This window comes from Chamaea fasciata, unplaced genomic scaffold (genome assembly GCF_029207755.1).
Source record: "Chamaea fasciata isolate MVZ Bird 193981 ecotype frontalis unplaced genomic scaffold, bChaFas1.0.hap1 SCAF_6, whole genome shotgun sequence".
Taxonomy (NCBI): Eukaryota; Metazoa; Chordata; class Aves; order Passeriformes; family Sylviidae; genus Chamaea; species Chamaea fasciata.
The window spans coordinates 43,525,938-43,540,489 of NW_027094091.1; the positions used below are offsets into that span (position 1 = coordinate 43,525,938).

Genomic DNA, 14,552 nt, shown 5'->3' on the forward strand with positions numbered 1-14,552 from the left:
CTCAGGATCCCAAAACAAAGGGCTGTACTGTGCACCTAAATGAGAGTTTTCAGGATTGCCAGCACCTGATTCAAATCACAGGTGTAGCCAATGCTCAGTGCAGCACTCCCAGGCAAGACACACCAGGTGAAACCAGTTCAGAAAGGAGGTAATACACAGGTTCCTCATGGCTACTGATTCTCTTCAACAATACAGCCTCTGAGGAACAGTGAATTCATCTTCTACACCAGCAACTATAAGTAATTTACATGTTTTCATTACTGTTTATAGAATTGCTTCTGCATACGTATTTCTTGTGGTGTTTTATTTCCTACCCAAGTCTGGCCCTGATCTTTCAACTTGTGAGTTGTAACAGCTTTGGTAAATGAAACAAAATGGCACTACATCCCAGTTAGGAAATTGGAGGCACTTTGATACAAGAACCCTCAAACCATGAGGCTGTTCATGTTACCCAACCTATCACTGCATACATGCATACACACATGGTCAGCAGATCATACAAGGCAACTCTATCAGGTCTCTAAATACTCTTTCCTGTGGTCAATAGAAATATCCTTTCCCAGCCCTCAAGATCAAGGACACATTTTAGTATTTGCCATGTCCCGTTACTGGTAGACAGACAAGTTGAATCCAAGGTCCAGAGTGAAACAGTTCATTGTCACTATTAGCCCAAAGTTGCAGGAAAAAAAGAAAATCTCTCTCTTTATATGCACAGAGGGAAAAAAAAAATAAAGGCTTTCAAGGTATACAGGTGACCTTAGGGGCCTAAAAGTTTGAAAACATCCCTTACCATAGTTTGCTTCCAAAATTAGCAATCTGCTTTATTATTCTTCCCTGTAGGCCAGTGTCTGATTTTCTGATAGACTATGGATCTACTCTTCCAAAAGTCACAATTTCTGCTTCAATATCTAGCAGAGATTCCTGTCTGTTCGTTATTTCACGTGCTGAAATAAGACACTGTAGGCAACCTGTGAAGTATCTAACAAACACCCCAGTCTGAATCTCCCATTCCCTGCTATACCAAAAGGAGACCTCACAGTCCACTAAAGGAGTAAGTATGTGTGCTAAGTATGACTTGCAAGAAAACAGATTTTAGAACTCAGACCCTAGAAACTAAATTTCAGAGGGATCTTCTTTCAAATAAATGGGATAGACTGCTTGTTCACGGCTTAAATGATATGCTGTTGGGTTTTTGTTCTCTACAAAATTCTAATTCTGTCTCAGACTTTGGTTAAATTCCTACTGTAACAAGAGACTCAGAGCAAACTGTCCCCTGGATGTACCTACACTAAGACATGAGTCTACATAGTACTAAATTATCATAGCACAAACCTTTATGCAGTGCAACTTTCCTATTCCAAGCCACAGCATGATCTATAAACACACTGCAGTCAGGAACAAATATGTAGCCTTTCCCACCTCAAAGTAAGCTGCTGGGAAAGGCAATTATTCCCTGTGATTGACCAGCTTCCTTTATGTGGATGTGTGAGTTTTCATTTATTATCTACTCAGTTACTGACAAAAGGCTGCAAAGGCAAAGGTTTTTCTAGTGGGATTTTTTCCTGAGAATGGAATTCAAATAACATAGAGACAATCACAAACAATGGCACTTTCCAGTCTTCCTCCCTCTGTAAGACAGCACCTAATACAGCTAAAAGTTCCAGAGGAATTGTTTGCACAATAATATGTGCAAAGGGCAGAAGTCTGTGCAATCAAGGCCGAGTAAGGCTTTAAGTAACATGATTTTAATATTCATTAGGTTTTAACTTCTTAGCGACTATTTATGAAATCTTCTATTACATCAGGATAACAGGCTTAAAAGAAAGTCAAATAATCTGAAATTTACCATTTTTACACCAGTAGAAACACTTCAGAGCTATATTTAGAACCTATCCTGAGAGCTGGGTTGAAATGACCTGCCAATCCCTACATAGTATCAAATAATAACTAAATCCAGAGTTCATGGAGGACAGTTGTAAAGAGAATAAATTTGTTGCAGAAATAAAAACCATGTGCTAAAGCTTCAGTCTGAAAAGCATTTTTTATCACAAGACATTGCATAGGCCCCTGCTAAGTCCAAGTGAAAATGGGGTTTTCCTCAAATCAGAATTATCAAAAGCTCTTAAATACTTCATTGGCTTAAAGACTACTATTCAGGGTTTATATTAGTTTACCTCATATGTGAAGAAGTTTCCTACAGGAGAGAAGGAAAAAGGCAACTTCAATGTTCTTTCCATCTCCACAACATGTACAAGACAACCTGTGGTCAGTTCTTCTGTATTGGAAAGGAATTTTTTCTTGGTCACTCTTTGATGTACAAGGGAAGGCTATATCCCAAGGAAAGGAATGTGACAAACTAATTAAAACAAGATATATTGTATAAGTATCTATAGATCAGTGTCTGCTGAAGGGATCTTTCAAGTGGTTCTTCTTATACAGCACTTCCAGGTAATTTATTTAAAATATAAACCCCTCAGAAAATCAGTGCTACGAAACACTGTTTATAAGACATTTTCTTGGATAAATTATCTTCTGCATGATTCAGAACCATTCAGCATCTCATACTGGATCTTGGGAAGTCAAGAGGTCATAAAGGTTCCAGGAAACTTTCAAGTGCCTGTGTGCAGCACTGTCCTCTGCTGGAAGAAATCAGCCTCACTGATGTGTGTGTGACCGATCAGCTTCTGTTGGCAGTCACTGACATACGGCACACATGACACAACAACAGCTCATGTTCATTCCCATTTAAGCTCCACACGCCTGTGGCTTGGGACGGACTGTCATTAATTCTGTTATCTGTGCATTGTAGCTACATAAGCATTAAGGATGCTTGCATATGCCCTGGACAAGACCCTTTATTCCTACAGAACATCCCCAGGCCCTGCCGAGACTGAACCTTGCTGCTCTACGGATGAGAAGTTACGCTCCAAGATCTCAACCGCGTGGTACTACACCATTTGATGCCCAAGGCTTGCGAACGGCCGCCGATGAAACAGCGGCTGCTTCGGTGTCAGCGTGAGCCCAGAAGAAAATCACGCACAACACACTTGGAGGACCCGAGCCACCTAAAGCGTTTTAAACAACAGCCAAGCAGCAATCCCTATCTCCCGCGTCAGCATTCCCGGGAGAAGCACATAGCCTGCGGACTCAGATCAGCGCCACGGCGAACGGCCTGACGGGAGTTGTAGTCCGCCCGCAGTGCCCGCGCTCCGCGCGGCCATCCCGGACTGCATTTCCCAGGGGCCGCTGCGGGCGCCCGGCAGCCGCCAGCGGGGCAATGGCGGCCGTGGTGGCGCGGGGGTGCGGCGGGGTCTGGCGCCGGGCGCGGCAGTGCGGCGCGGGGCGGCCGGGGCCCGGGCCCGGTCCTTCCCCCCCCGGGCAGAGGGCTGTCGCCTGTAACAAGAGAGGCGGGGCAGTGCCGGCGGGGAAGAGCGGGTACGGTGCCGGGACGGCGCGGGGAGAGGGGCCGGTGCAGCTGGTTCTGCCCTGGGGCATCCCGCCCTCGGGGCGGAGCCGGGTCTGGGGCTCCGGGCTTGGGCACGGCAGCGGCAGCCGCAGGAACGGGGCCCGGCGTAAATTCGCCTTCTGAGCGCTGTAAGGCGTGCACAGCTTGCTGGCGGCGCCTGCTCAGCACGCGTTTATCTCGCAGCCCTCCCCAAAGCGCAGACGGTAATTGCCGCGGCAGCGGGGCCGTGACCCTGTGACACGCTCGGCTGCGATAAGAGCCCGCAGCTCGGGAAGCGCTCACGTGTGCCGGGAATGAGCAGCGAGGGCTGCGCCTGCTTTCATGAGCGTGGTTTCGAGGGTCATTCTAGTCCAAATGAGGCTTTCTCTTCAGTGGAGTATTGTGAGATTTGGGCAGCGTACCTGAAACAGCATTTTATTTCTGCTGCAGCTGAAAGTCACGGCCTGAACAAGTTCTGTTCTCTGCTGTCCCACGAGTTTCTGCAGAACTGGTCACTTCAAGAAAGTTGTGCCGACACCGGCAGGAGTGTGCTGCTGATTCTTTAGAGACACAGATGAGCATAGTCCTTAAACACGGCAAGAAGCTCCAGGTGCCTCATCAGTGTTGTTAGTAGGCTTGAAGGACTGACTGGTGCACGTACCTTTTTCTCTGAGTGTAAGCCAACACACTGATTAAGCAAAGCCTGGTGTAATTTTTAATGCCGTGGTATGGCAGAAAGGCATTTCTGAAGAATACAGGAAACAATGGAATAAATTTGCCTCCAAAATGTAAAAGAAAGCCCACATTATTTCCTAAACCTTGAAGCATTTGTATGATCAGTTGAAAATAGTGAAGAATAATACTATTTCAGTGAAAGAAGATGTAGTAGTTCCTTTAAAGATCTGAACCTTAATCTTTCATGATAATATTCTTCTTGCTAAAGTGTCAATAGTTTGGTGTTTGTGGGAATGTCCTCAGCTGTTGGAGGACAGATGGAGAGCTAAAATCTTGGCAATGCAGGACGTTCACCTTTGGAAGGAACACTGTACTTGATGTATTTGATGTTTTTCCATAGCTTGCTTATCTCTGTCTATCTGGGTGCTGCTGAAGTATTCTGCCACAGAAATGTGATTTCATCAGTGAAATATTATTTGTGCCAGTTCATTTGTACAAGGCCAGATAATTACTTACAGAAACTGTCAAGCAATTCATACTGTAAAGGTGACCTTTTTCTCTTGTCCATATAAAGGTTATGGATGTGAGAATTGCAATTACTTTTTAGATGATGTGGAGAAGCTTTATTCTGTGGAATACATTCAGAGAACAGTAGCTCTCTAGTTGAAATGATGATTTCTCTATTACCGGATTACTAATGTTTATGCTAATATTCTACTAAAGCTGCTCTGGAGAGCCACCTTTCCCAGCATGCAAGTATCTATCTGACAGAGAATACATAATTTATTATGCCACCTGTCTGTTGGAGATTTATCAAACTACCTGAGAAGTAATTCATATTTATGATGATTTGGGGATTTTCACGAGGCACCAAATTAGGGTTCATCCAGCATGCAAGTGTGCCTCATTAATTTCTCTGAGATTTCTCGTGTAAGGAAAAGTTAAAAGTTTTAAACCATTACATTTTTCATGACATTCTTTTTTGCATATAATGAACACTAACATATAGTCCCCATAGCCTCTGTTCTCCAGTATCACAGCACAGGTTTTCCCATTACAGTGTGGATGCATTTGCTACATTGTTTACAATGCTTTTGTAAAAATTTATTTTAAAAAATTTAATTTTTTAAAATAAATTAAGCATTCCTAATTCTTCTGTTGCTTGGTTTTCATTTTTTTAACATCACGTCATCTATATTTAAATTGTTTCTCCCTTCTCCTCTTTCCTTTTCAGCCTTGCTCCATGGATACCAGTTGTGGGTCTGGAAATTCATGCACAGATCAGTTCCAACTCAAAACTCTTCTCTGGTTCCCAAGTCCAGTTTGCAGCACCTCCCAACTCTTTGGTATCTTTCTTTGATGCCTCCTTACCAGGAACTTTACCAGTAAGTTAAACTGCAATTTCATTTATGTCAGGATTAATGTCAGACAACTTTGCGTGTGTTTGTAATATTTTATTCTTCCCAGGATTTGACTAAAGTCATATATATTACAACTTTTCCTTACTTTTCTAATTTCTGTTTGTTTCATAACATGAGATGCCTAGGATTGTTTCTTTTCAATTTCCTCACTCCCTAGTTATTGCCTCAGATACTTTATATCCCCTGCAAAGGACAAAAATCAGGAGCGTCTCTTCAACATAGTGAATGGATGGTGGTATTTCTTTGAGGCCAGGGTGGGTGTGTTTGGTTAGTGTGCCACACAGGAAATTCCTTAAATATGAGAGATGCCTAAAGGCCAGTGGGAGAAGAACATCTTAGATCTCTGAGTGGCTATTTGATGTTGTTTTGCCATATGTTTGTTTATGTAGCTGTCATTTGCCATTTGGAATGTCTCACTGAGGAGTTACGTTGCATCCTGAGTAGAAAGTCTCCAATTTAGGAAAGTGTCAACCATTCCTATTTCCAGAGCAAAGCAATTATTAAAAAAAAAAGTAATCTGTGTGAGACATTGGGGATTAATAGGTCAGAATAACTAGCTAGCACTTAGCAATAAGGTTTATTAGTGAAAACTTAATAAGTGCTTGAATTGACAGCTTAATTATAACCATGATGGCTATGACAGTACTGTTGTAGAATTTTCCAAGTATCTAACAAGTTTAATATAAAAATAAAAGTTAAAAAATTATAACATAAGCTCTTACAATGCAGTGAAAATAAATATTTAATAGACTTAGCATTGCCACATGCAGCAACTCGGCAGAGACTATAATGGGGTCTAATTATTTAAAGCAGAAACATTTCACTGACTATATTCATTTAAGTGCAGTTTTGAATTCCAGTTACAGAAATGTATTTTTAAATCCAGGTGAAGCTTTTCATCACCATAAAACAACCTCAGATAATCTAAAATTGAGAACTAATTTGTGGCTGGATTTCTAGGATCTGTCTTGATATATGTCATGATCCTTAGAAAGAAAAATTATGTTATTTTTATTTCTGTATGTGAGAAGGTATTGTTAACTAAGGAAGTGAAGTTCAGATGCTGATAAAATTGGAACTTCACTCTGGTTGCAGTGACAATTCAGAGCTGAGTATCAGATGTGGAAATTCTGAAAACTTTGGAGATAATGGGAATCTTTTGCAGTAATTTGGTTTTAGGAGAGTCTAGCTAGACTTAAAGACAGAAAATTAGTTCCTTTCATTTGGGGGCAGGGCTAAGTCAGAAAATCTATAAGAGTTCAAGATTCTGGCTTTGGACCTTCTACTTAACCTGTTAATACACAGAAATTCTCTTAAATTGTCTAAAGCTTCTCTTCAGTCAAGTAGAAAAGCTGTTCTTGAGTGAACAAAAATGAGTATTTATGAGGAGTTTAATTTTTCTGTACGTTACTGTTTATCAAGGGTGCAGTGTATGTGTGTGTGTCTTTTTTCTTTATTAATGAGGCTTTAAAATGAAGCTTGGTATGACCTCTGTAAGAAGACCCCAGTACACGTGGGCTTTGGTAGAGAAAATAACTGCAGAGTGGTTAGGTTAGTTTTAAAGTAGTGATGCTGTGTTAGGTTCTACTGGCTGCTTTTATCTACTCAAAGAGAAGAAAGATTTTTTCTTACTGTAGTACTGGTGAAAATAGAGTTGAAAGTGGATGTTACAAAATACATGTTCCTGCATGTTAGAATGTGATGCAAAATCCAATCAGTGGTCATAGCTTTATTTTCCCATTGTACCTGCTGCTGCTGAGAGACCAGCATTTGTTGTGGAATCAGATGGGCTTGTTTTCTATGTGTAAATTTGTACATGGCAATGGTATCTGAAGCAGAATTGGATTTTGGTGAATTTTGAAAGCTGGAAGGTCATTTTTGGAGTATTTATAGAATAAAACCAAACCAAACCGAAGCCATTTTGATAAATGTTAGGTTATTGCCTAGTAAGACTGCTTAGAAGAAAAGTATTTGGTCTTTCCTTTGGACTCCATTTTGTTGAATGAAAAAAATAGCATCAAAGTTTTGACACAGTAGTTGTGCTGCCTCTAGAAGAGAGGGGCTGCTGTTTTAACTGGAGAGCTATAGGGACAGTTTTCAGCATCACAGGGGTTTAAATTTACTGTGTGACAATGAGGTGGTTGTGATAGAGACCTGTCCTAGTATTTGCTCCTTCACAGTGGGACCAGAAATTATGGTGCTGAAGGGAGCTTTTCAGGTTGCTGTGCATTTCTGGGTCACAGTAAGTGTTGGTGTGAGCTTTTGCTGTGCCCTAGACAGGAGAGGTGAAACTAGAAGAATGTGTTTAGCCCTCCTCCTGCTTTCCTTTTTATATTTGCTTCCTGTAAGGTTAATACAGCTTATTTTCTGCTTCTGCTGCAAGTAGGCCTTGGGAGGGTCATCACAGTGGAGGTGGCATGGCCATTTTTTTCACTGTGTTGTTCTCATAAAGTGCCTCTGAGAGACAGCTCCAGGCAAGAGGGGCTGTGCAGTTGCTCTCCTGTTTGGCATGAGACGGGAAGAAATGATGATAGAATCATGGGATGGTTTGAGTGCCAAGGACCTTACAGCTCCTCTTGTTCCAGCCCCTCTGCCATGGGCAGGGACTCCTTCCACTAGACCGGGCTGCTCAGAGCTCCATCCAGCCTGGCCTTGAACATTTCCAGGGATGGGGCAGCCACAGGTTCTCTAGGCAGCCTGTGCCCCTGCCTCAGCACCCTCACAGTAAAGAGTTTCTTTGTAACATCTGGTCTAAACCTGCCCTGTGTCAATTTAAAACCCTGTCCTATCAGTACAAGCCTTTGTATAATGTCCCTCTGGCTCTCTTGTAGGCCCTCTTGAGGTACTGGAAGGTGCTGTAAGGTCTCCAGAGTTTTCTCAATGCTAAACAACCCTGACTTCTCAGTCTGTCCTCATAGGAGAAGTGTTCCAGCCCTCTGGTCATCTTCATGTCCCTCTTATGTTGGGGGTCTCAGAGCAGGATGCAGCACTCCAGGTGGGAACTCACAAGATTGGAGTAGAGAATCCTCTCCCATGACCTGCTGCCCGTGTTGCTTTGGACATAGCCCAGAACATGGTTTGCTTTAAGTGTGCTTTGCTGGCTCATGCTGAGCATTTCCTCAACCAACACCACCAAGTCCTTCTCCTTGGGGCTGCTGTCAGTCCATTCTCTGCCCAGCCTGTATTGGTGCTTGGGATTGCCCCAATCCAGGTGCAGAACTTTGCACTTGACCGTGTTGAACTTCATGAGGTTTGCACAGGCCTCCTTCTCAAGCCTGCCCAGATCTCTCTGGAGGGCATCCCTGCCGTCCACCATGTTCACCGCACCACACAGCTTGTTGTCATCAGCAAACTTGCTGAGAATGCACCTGATCCCACTGTCCCTGTCACTGACAAAGATATTAAACAGCTCTGGTCCCAGCCAAGACCACTTAACACCACTTGTCACTGGTCTCCGCTTAGATATTGAACAGATGACCCCAGCTCTTTTAGTTCCACCATCCAGCCAATTCCTTGTCCACTGACAGTTCGGGACTACATCTGACTACATGCATTTCATTTCATGTAATGAAATTTGCAAAAGCCTGGGGTTTTTACCTTGTGAATGGACTTGGCAATGACCTTGGCTTGGTGTCTTCATAAAACCTATTCTATATGTGGTAGCAAATAGTGCATTAGACTGCAGACTGGACTAAAATTCTCTTGAGGATCCATAAAAGTGGTTGCCCTCTCAATCTGATTTAGCCTCTGAAAATTCTGAGAGGCTTTAGAAAGGTTTTTAAAGCTAAAACTGGGCTCACAGAAAAAGAATCCATGATTATCTATTTTCATGATGGAGGTGGCTGACTAGAAGTTAATTATAGCTCAGTCACAGAAATAAGATAGTAGATCTAGCAGCTAAAGGCTGAAACCATTTTGTCAGTGCTTAGTCTTTGTCGTACATTTGACGTTTGTCTCCTGCATGACTGAAGTGAAACCATGATCCTATTGTAGGCAATCCTTTGTAGGCAAGTATATAAAGAAATAATCTAGGATTTACATAACCAAAGTTTAAATTAATAAGATTTGAATGAATATTAGCCCTACAGTCTTAAATATTTCAAATTTTTTTTGGATCTTCTCATGCATTTGAATTTCATTCTCCTCTTAGTGTGAACAGCATCTGTTTTATCTTTTTTTTTCAACAGACTTTTCAGAAACACTTGGGGCAACAAGATCACTCCTTTTCGTGGAAGAGAGCAGTGCCAGAGCAGCTATCAGCCCTTGCTCCTTCTGGCATTGCACCTCTGGCATCTTCAGCTCCAGGCTGAGAGCACCTGGATCAGGCTGTTGCCTTGCAGTGCTGGGCTGCTGAGGGCTCTGCCCAGGCATGTGACAGGGCTAATACGCGGTTTGGGATTATAGAGGGTGTTTCCATCTCTTCTTGGCAGTGGCAGGTACGCAGTGTTTTTCCAGATGTTTTGGGTGATGGATTACCAGACTTAAATAACATCTACAATTCATCAGAATATATATCAGGATTTATCTGATGCATTTGCTTTCAAAGGCTCTGAGAGGCTTGTGTGAGATTTTGGTGGATCTGTCTGTCAGCTATTCATACTGGAACAGAAACAGCATTTGAGATCAGAATTTATACTTTACAGCTTAAAACTAGATTTTTTTTTTTTTAATATATATCCTGTGCCTGTTAAATCTGGTGATTGCAACAGCTGCTTTACCAACTTGTGATTTCAGCTTTGTTTTGACATTCCTGCTGGCATGCATTTGAATTTACTCCCTTCTTGTACTACTTTGTTTTGAAAAAAAGCCTGCTTCTTAGCTTGACTTTTGATAACTGCAGTTTTAATTGTGTGCACTCTTCATGGGGAACTGAATAATCTTCTGATCATTGTATGGATGTTTTTTTTAGCTTCCATTACATTTCTTCTTTTCTTTGAAACTGTGTGATGGCTCGGTTTTTGTAACCATGAGCTCTCCTCTAAAAATAAATTAGTGGCAATGCCTGATGAAAAAAGTGAGTTCATGCTTGTTTTAAACCATTTACCTGTGGTTCATGTAAACTCCTCATTACTTATTTCACTAAAATTGTAGTAATTGTACTTAGGAGAAAAAAAGAAACGAGGACTTTTTTTTTTTTTAATAGAATTTGATGCTACATTTCTGTTGCAGTCCTTTCTTTCCTGATAATATTTGGGTTTGCAACATGCATTGAATGGTCAGTGCTTGAGAGACTTTTCTTGCTCACGCAGTCCCAGCTTGCTGGGCTTGCAGTCTAGAAAGCTTAAAGCTCCTATACAGAAAATCCCAAATGATTTTGAAAAAGACTAAAGGAGTGAATTAGGCTTTTAAACCATTGCCCCCTGAGGATTTGTGGTTCACAGACTCTTAAATGTCCACGTTCATGGTGAATTAAAGCCTGCCTACATAATTTCAAACTATTAATCAGTTCAAAGCTGTTGTACTGGTCAGAAAAGGCCTTTGAAAGATTATAAGGTGCTGGTTTCAGGTGTCTTTCAGGACAGGGTTATGGTGTAGGTTGTTTCTCATTCTGCTTCTTTGTGTTCCATAGGATCATTCACAGCCCTGGGATTACCTCTGGAACCAAACTCCTTCACTGGCATCTGAGAAATGTTATATTTCCTCCATTACTGCACTTGCTTAGCTCAACTTTATATCATACTTAGGCCATTTTTTCTGGAGACATGTCTGCTCTTGTGTCTTGAAGTGTTTTGTGACATTTGGTGCTCCTCTCTTAAGCTTTGAAGGAGTCTCTTAGAACATTTTCTCTCACTTTTTGCTATGTCTCATATATTTGTGAGTATTTCTGACCCTCATTCTGGGTGTTTTCATCTTTTTGTCAAGGCTAACAATTCAGGTTGGGCTGTCTCCTTAGCACCTCAGTAAGTGTTGAGCTCTCTGTTCTTGTTGGCTTTACTGTTCATCCCTAACAGGTCCCTGTGACTGATGGAAACTTGCCAGTTAGGATGGCATTATGTTGTTACAACATCTTCTTATCTCCTTTTTCAGTAGATCCTTCAATGCATCAGTGATGTTGCCTGTGTATTTTCTCTTACTTCCTTTTGTGTTGTTTATTTTTAATCACTTTAGTTTTTGTTTTACACAGGCATTTTTCTACTTAGTGGGGGGGCAGGAGTTGGCAGTATCTTGTTTCCTTTCTTTCACACAGTCCTATTTACTGCAGTTATTCTGCCATCGTTGACACCTTTGGACAGCACAACCACTGCATGACATAGCAGTGTCCCCCCCTTTCTGAATTCATTTGGAAGTTGCTGCTGGAATGCAAATTAGCTTTTTGCAGTAGCTTTTCTCAGTGGGCTGGGAATTTCTTTATGTTGGACCTGAGAGGGATTCTATTGTTGCTAATTTCTGTTACCTCTGTTATAAGTCACTATAGGTGTTCTGGCATCCTTAAGTTTTTGATTTGATTTCATTTTCTCACAGTATTTAGGCAGTCTGATTCCAGGTGACTCCATTTGAGGAAATCCAAGGTGGTACGTTACATATATATGTGTATGTAAGCAGTGCTCTCTTAAGCAAAAGTTTCATGGTTCTACCAATTTCTTAGCATTTTAACTTTGCAAACAGACCTCTTGCTGCTTCATGCTTCTTCTTAGCAATTGTTTCTTTGAAGAATTTTTTATTAAAAGGTGTTTAGGGAAGTGTTGTCCGATAGTAATGACAGATAATTGTAGACTGGGTCTTTGTTATCTTCATGGTTAGCTGTCTGGTGAGTAATGTTGCATAACTGTCAGGTTTTTGTGTTTTGTTTGAGACTTATCTTGGCTCAATTAGGCTGTAATTGGTTTCTGGGGTAAAATTAATTTCTTTGTGTTCTTTCTGATTATCAGTCACCTTGCCACCACAAAGATGACTCTATTTGATTTTGAGAGGATTATGTAAACTTCTGCAAGTGATGTTTATTAGTTACATATGCAGATTTTGCCACTAGGACTATTGTTTTCTATACGGAAATGCTTGTTTTGCAGTTTTGCTGCCAAGTTCAGCCGAATTTTCCTCCAAAAAATTTTAGGCTTCTGGAGGGTTTTTATGAATGTATTAGGAAACCTATGAAGAAGAAATTATCGATTTAGTCTCCCCACTGATCTCAGCTTTTTTGGGGCTGCTGCTTTTCATATGCTTGTGATACTTTATACTCATTTTGGGATGTTTGATGAAATGAGGAGAAGATGGGGGAGTCATGGGAGAGAGAGTTTTGGGGTCACTGCTTAGGTAAAACAAAGTAAGGATGTTATTTAAAAGAAATTAGTCTCTGTTGGTTCTGCTCCTGCAGAACAATTTAGTTAAAAGCAAATAACTTCCTTTTGCTCTCTTGCAATTTCCCTCAAATAATTTCTTAATAGGTCTTTGCAAGACTTGCATTATATTGCCTATTGCTTTCCTGTATTAGTATAATCTTTTATCTATGTGTAAAAGACCCCTTCTGCTTTACTCCTAACTTGTATACTGTGCTCTCTTAAGAGATCTTGGGTCAGCCTGCAGGGAAAGATGGCTGAGAAGAAATAAGCATGTTTTGGGAGATAGCTATTGGAGAAAAAAGGAATCGGGGAGTTGAGCAAAGGGCTGAGAGTTTAGTGTGTGTTTCGTGTGGGCTCTCAGACACAAAAAAATTGCAAGAAGGAGCAGAGGGCAGATATCCAGGACTTGGAAATAATAGAAAATGACAGTAAATGGGTATCAAAGATCAGCATTTACAGCTCAGAAAACCACAGAGCTGGCTCTCAGCAAGCCTATGAGCAAAGGACCATCTGCAAGGAGAAACAGGGTAGGAGTTGGTTTACAAACTCTTTTGTCCTAAATGCTGTTTCTTCATTTAAGAAATTAAACTAAACATAAATGTTTATGTTGAAGAAGGCAGATGATATTCACATTCAAAAGTCTTTTTTTTTTTTTTCTGGAACTCACTGTAGGAAGAAAGGTTTGAGATGGTTCTCATTAAACATCTTGCTGCCTTTGGATTTGATCATAGTCTGTAACTCAAGTTTTTGCCATTGCTCAGTCCCCTACCTCCAGCAGCAGTGAAATATTATCACTGGATCTTCCTGCACTAAACATACCCTGGATCATATAGCATTAGCAGTGATTTAAATTCCAGCTGGCGTTAGAGAGGGAGCAGGTCAAAAAACACGGTGTGGCAGATGCTGAAGACTAATGTCAACAAGGAGAACATGGATGTTAGAGAGGTCCTGAACTTCTTTATGGGAACACCACATAAGCACAACATTTGGTTATGAATTTCATGAACTACTGTATCACCATTGCATTGTCCTGTCTTCTCTGTGGGTTCTCCTTGAAACTGGTTCTGCAGGGTAGAATTTTGTTTGTTTTTAGATGCTGCTGATGGCATCAGAGATATGATCTGAATTGGTTGCTTCCCTGAAAACAAATTTATTCTGTTGAGACCATTGAGCACTTTGCCCACACAGTGGTCTGAATGGATTTTTCCTTCTGTGTTTCTTCTAGCAACTCCTGTTGGGCTGAGAAACCTTCAGGTCTGTCATTTTTGAAATATCTTTGTATCTGGTGTTACCTTCCATTTTTCTTGCTCCCAGGGGTCAGCATTTCTCCCTACTGCTGCTGCATTTTCTGGTCATCACTGACACCGGAAGATGCTTCCTCCATTCTGAGCCTTGTGACACAAGCTTTCAGCCTAGCTCTTCAGCTTTGAGAAAGTGTGCCCTCTTGTTCTGCTGAGTACACCTGAAGTAGTGTGTTTGGGAGCTGGGTACTTTTTGATGGCAGAACTGCCTAGTTTTTAGATATGACTGGAATCATTGTGTGCTGCATCACCGCAAGCCAACTTTGCCACTAGACAAGGTTAGCAATAATATGTTTTGTAGAGCAGTGTAGAGCTTTGGTACCAGACTATGGAAAGGTAAAGTTACAAAGTGCATTAAGTATGTTTAATGCCCCTCATTGCCTTTGTTGTTCCATCTTCTGAGTTGCCATTTTGTTCTCTTAAGCTGGAATCT

The 14,552-nt window shown here is 41.3% G+C and overlaps 1 protein-coding gene across 2 annotated transcripts in view; it reads left to right on the forward strand.

Moving 5' to 3' along the window:
* Positions 1 to 3,277: 3,277 nt before the first annotated feature.
* Positions 3,278 to 14,552, forward strand: part of GATB (glutamyl-tRNA amidotransferase subunit B) — a 41,961-nt gene continuing 30,686 nt past the window's right edge. For both annotated transcript variants that reach the window (XM_066186146.1, XM_066186147.1), the window contains exons 1-2: positions 3,278 to 3,435; positions 5,355 to 5,505. In XM_066186146.1, the coding sequence (XP_066042243.1) occupies positions 3,278 to 3,435; positions 5,355 to 5,505 (309 nt within the window). The remainder of the gene's footprint in view (positions 3,436 to 5,354; positions 5,506 to 14,552) is intronic.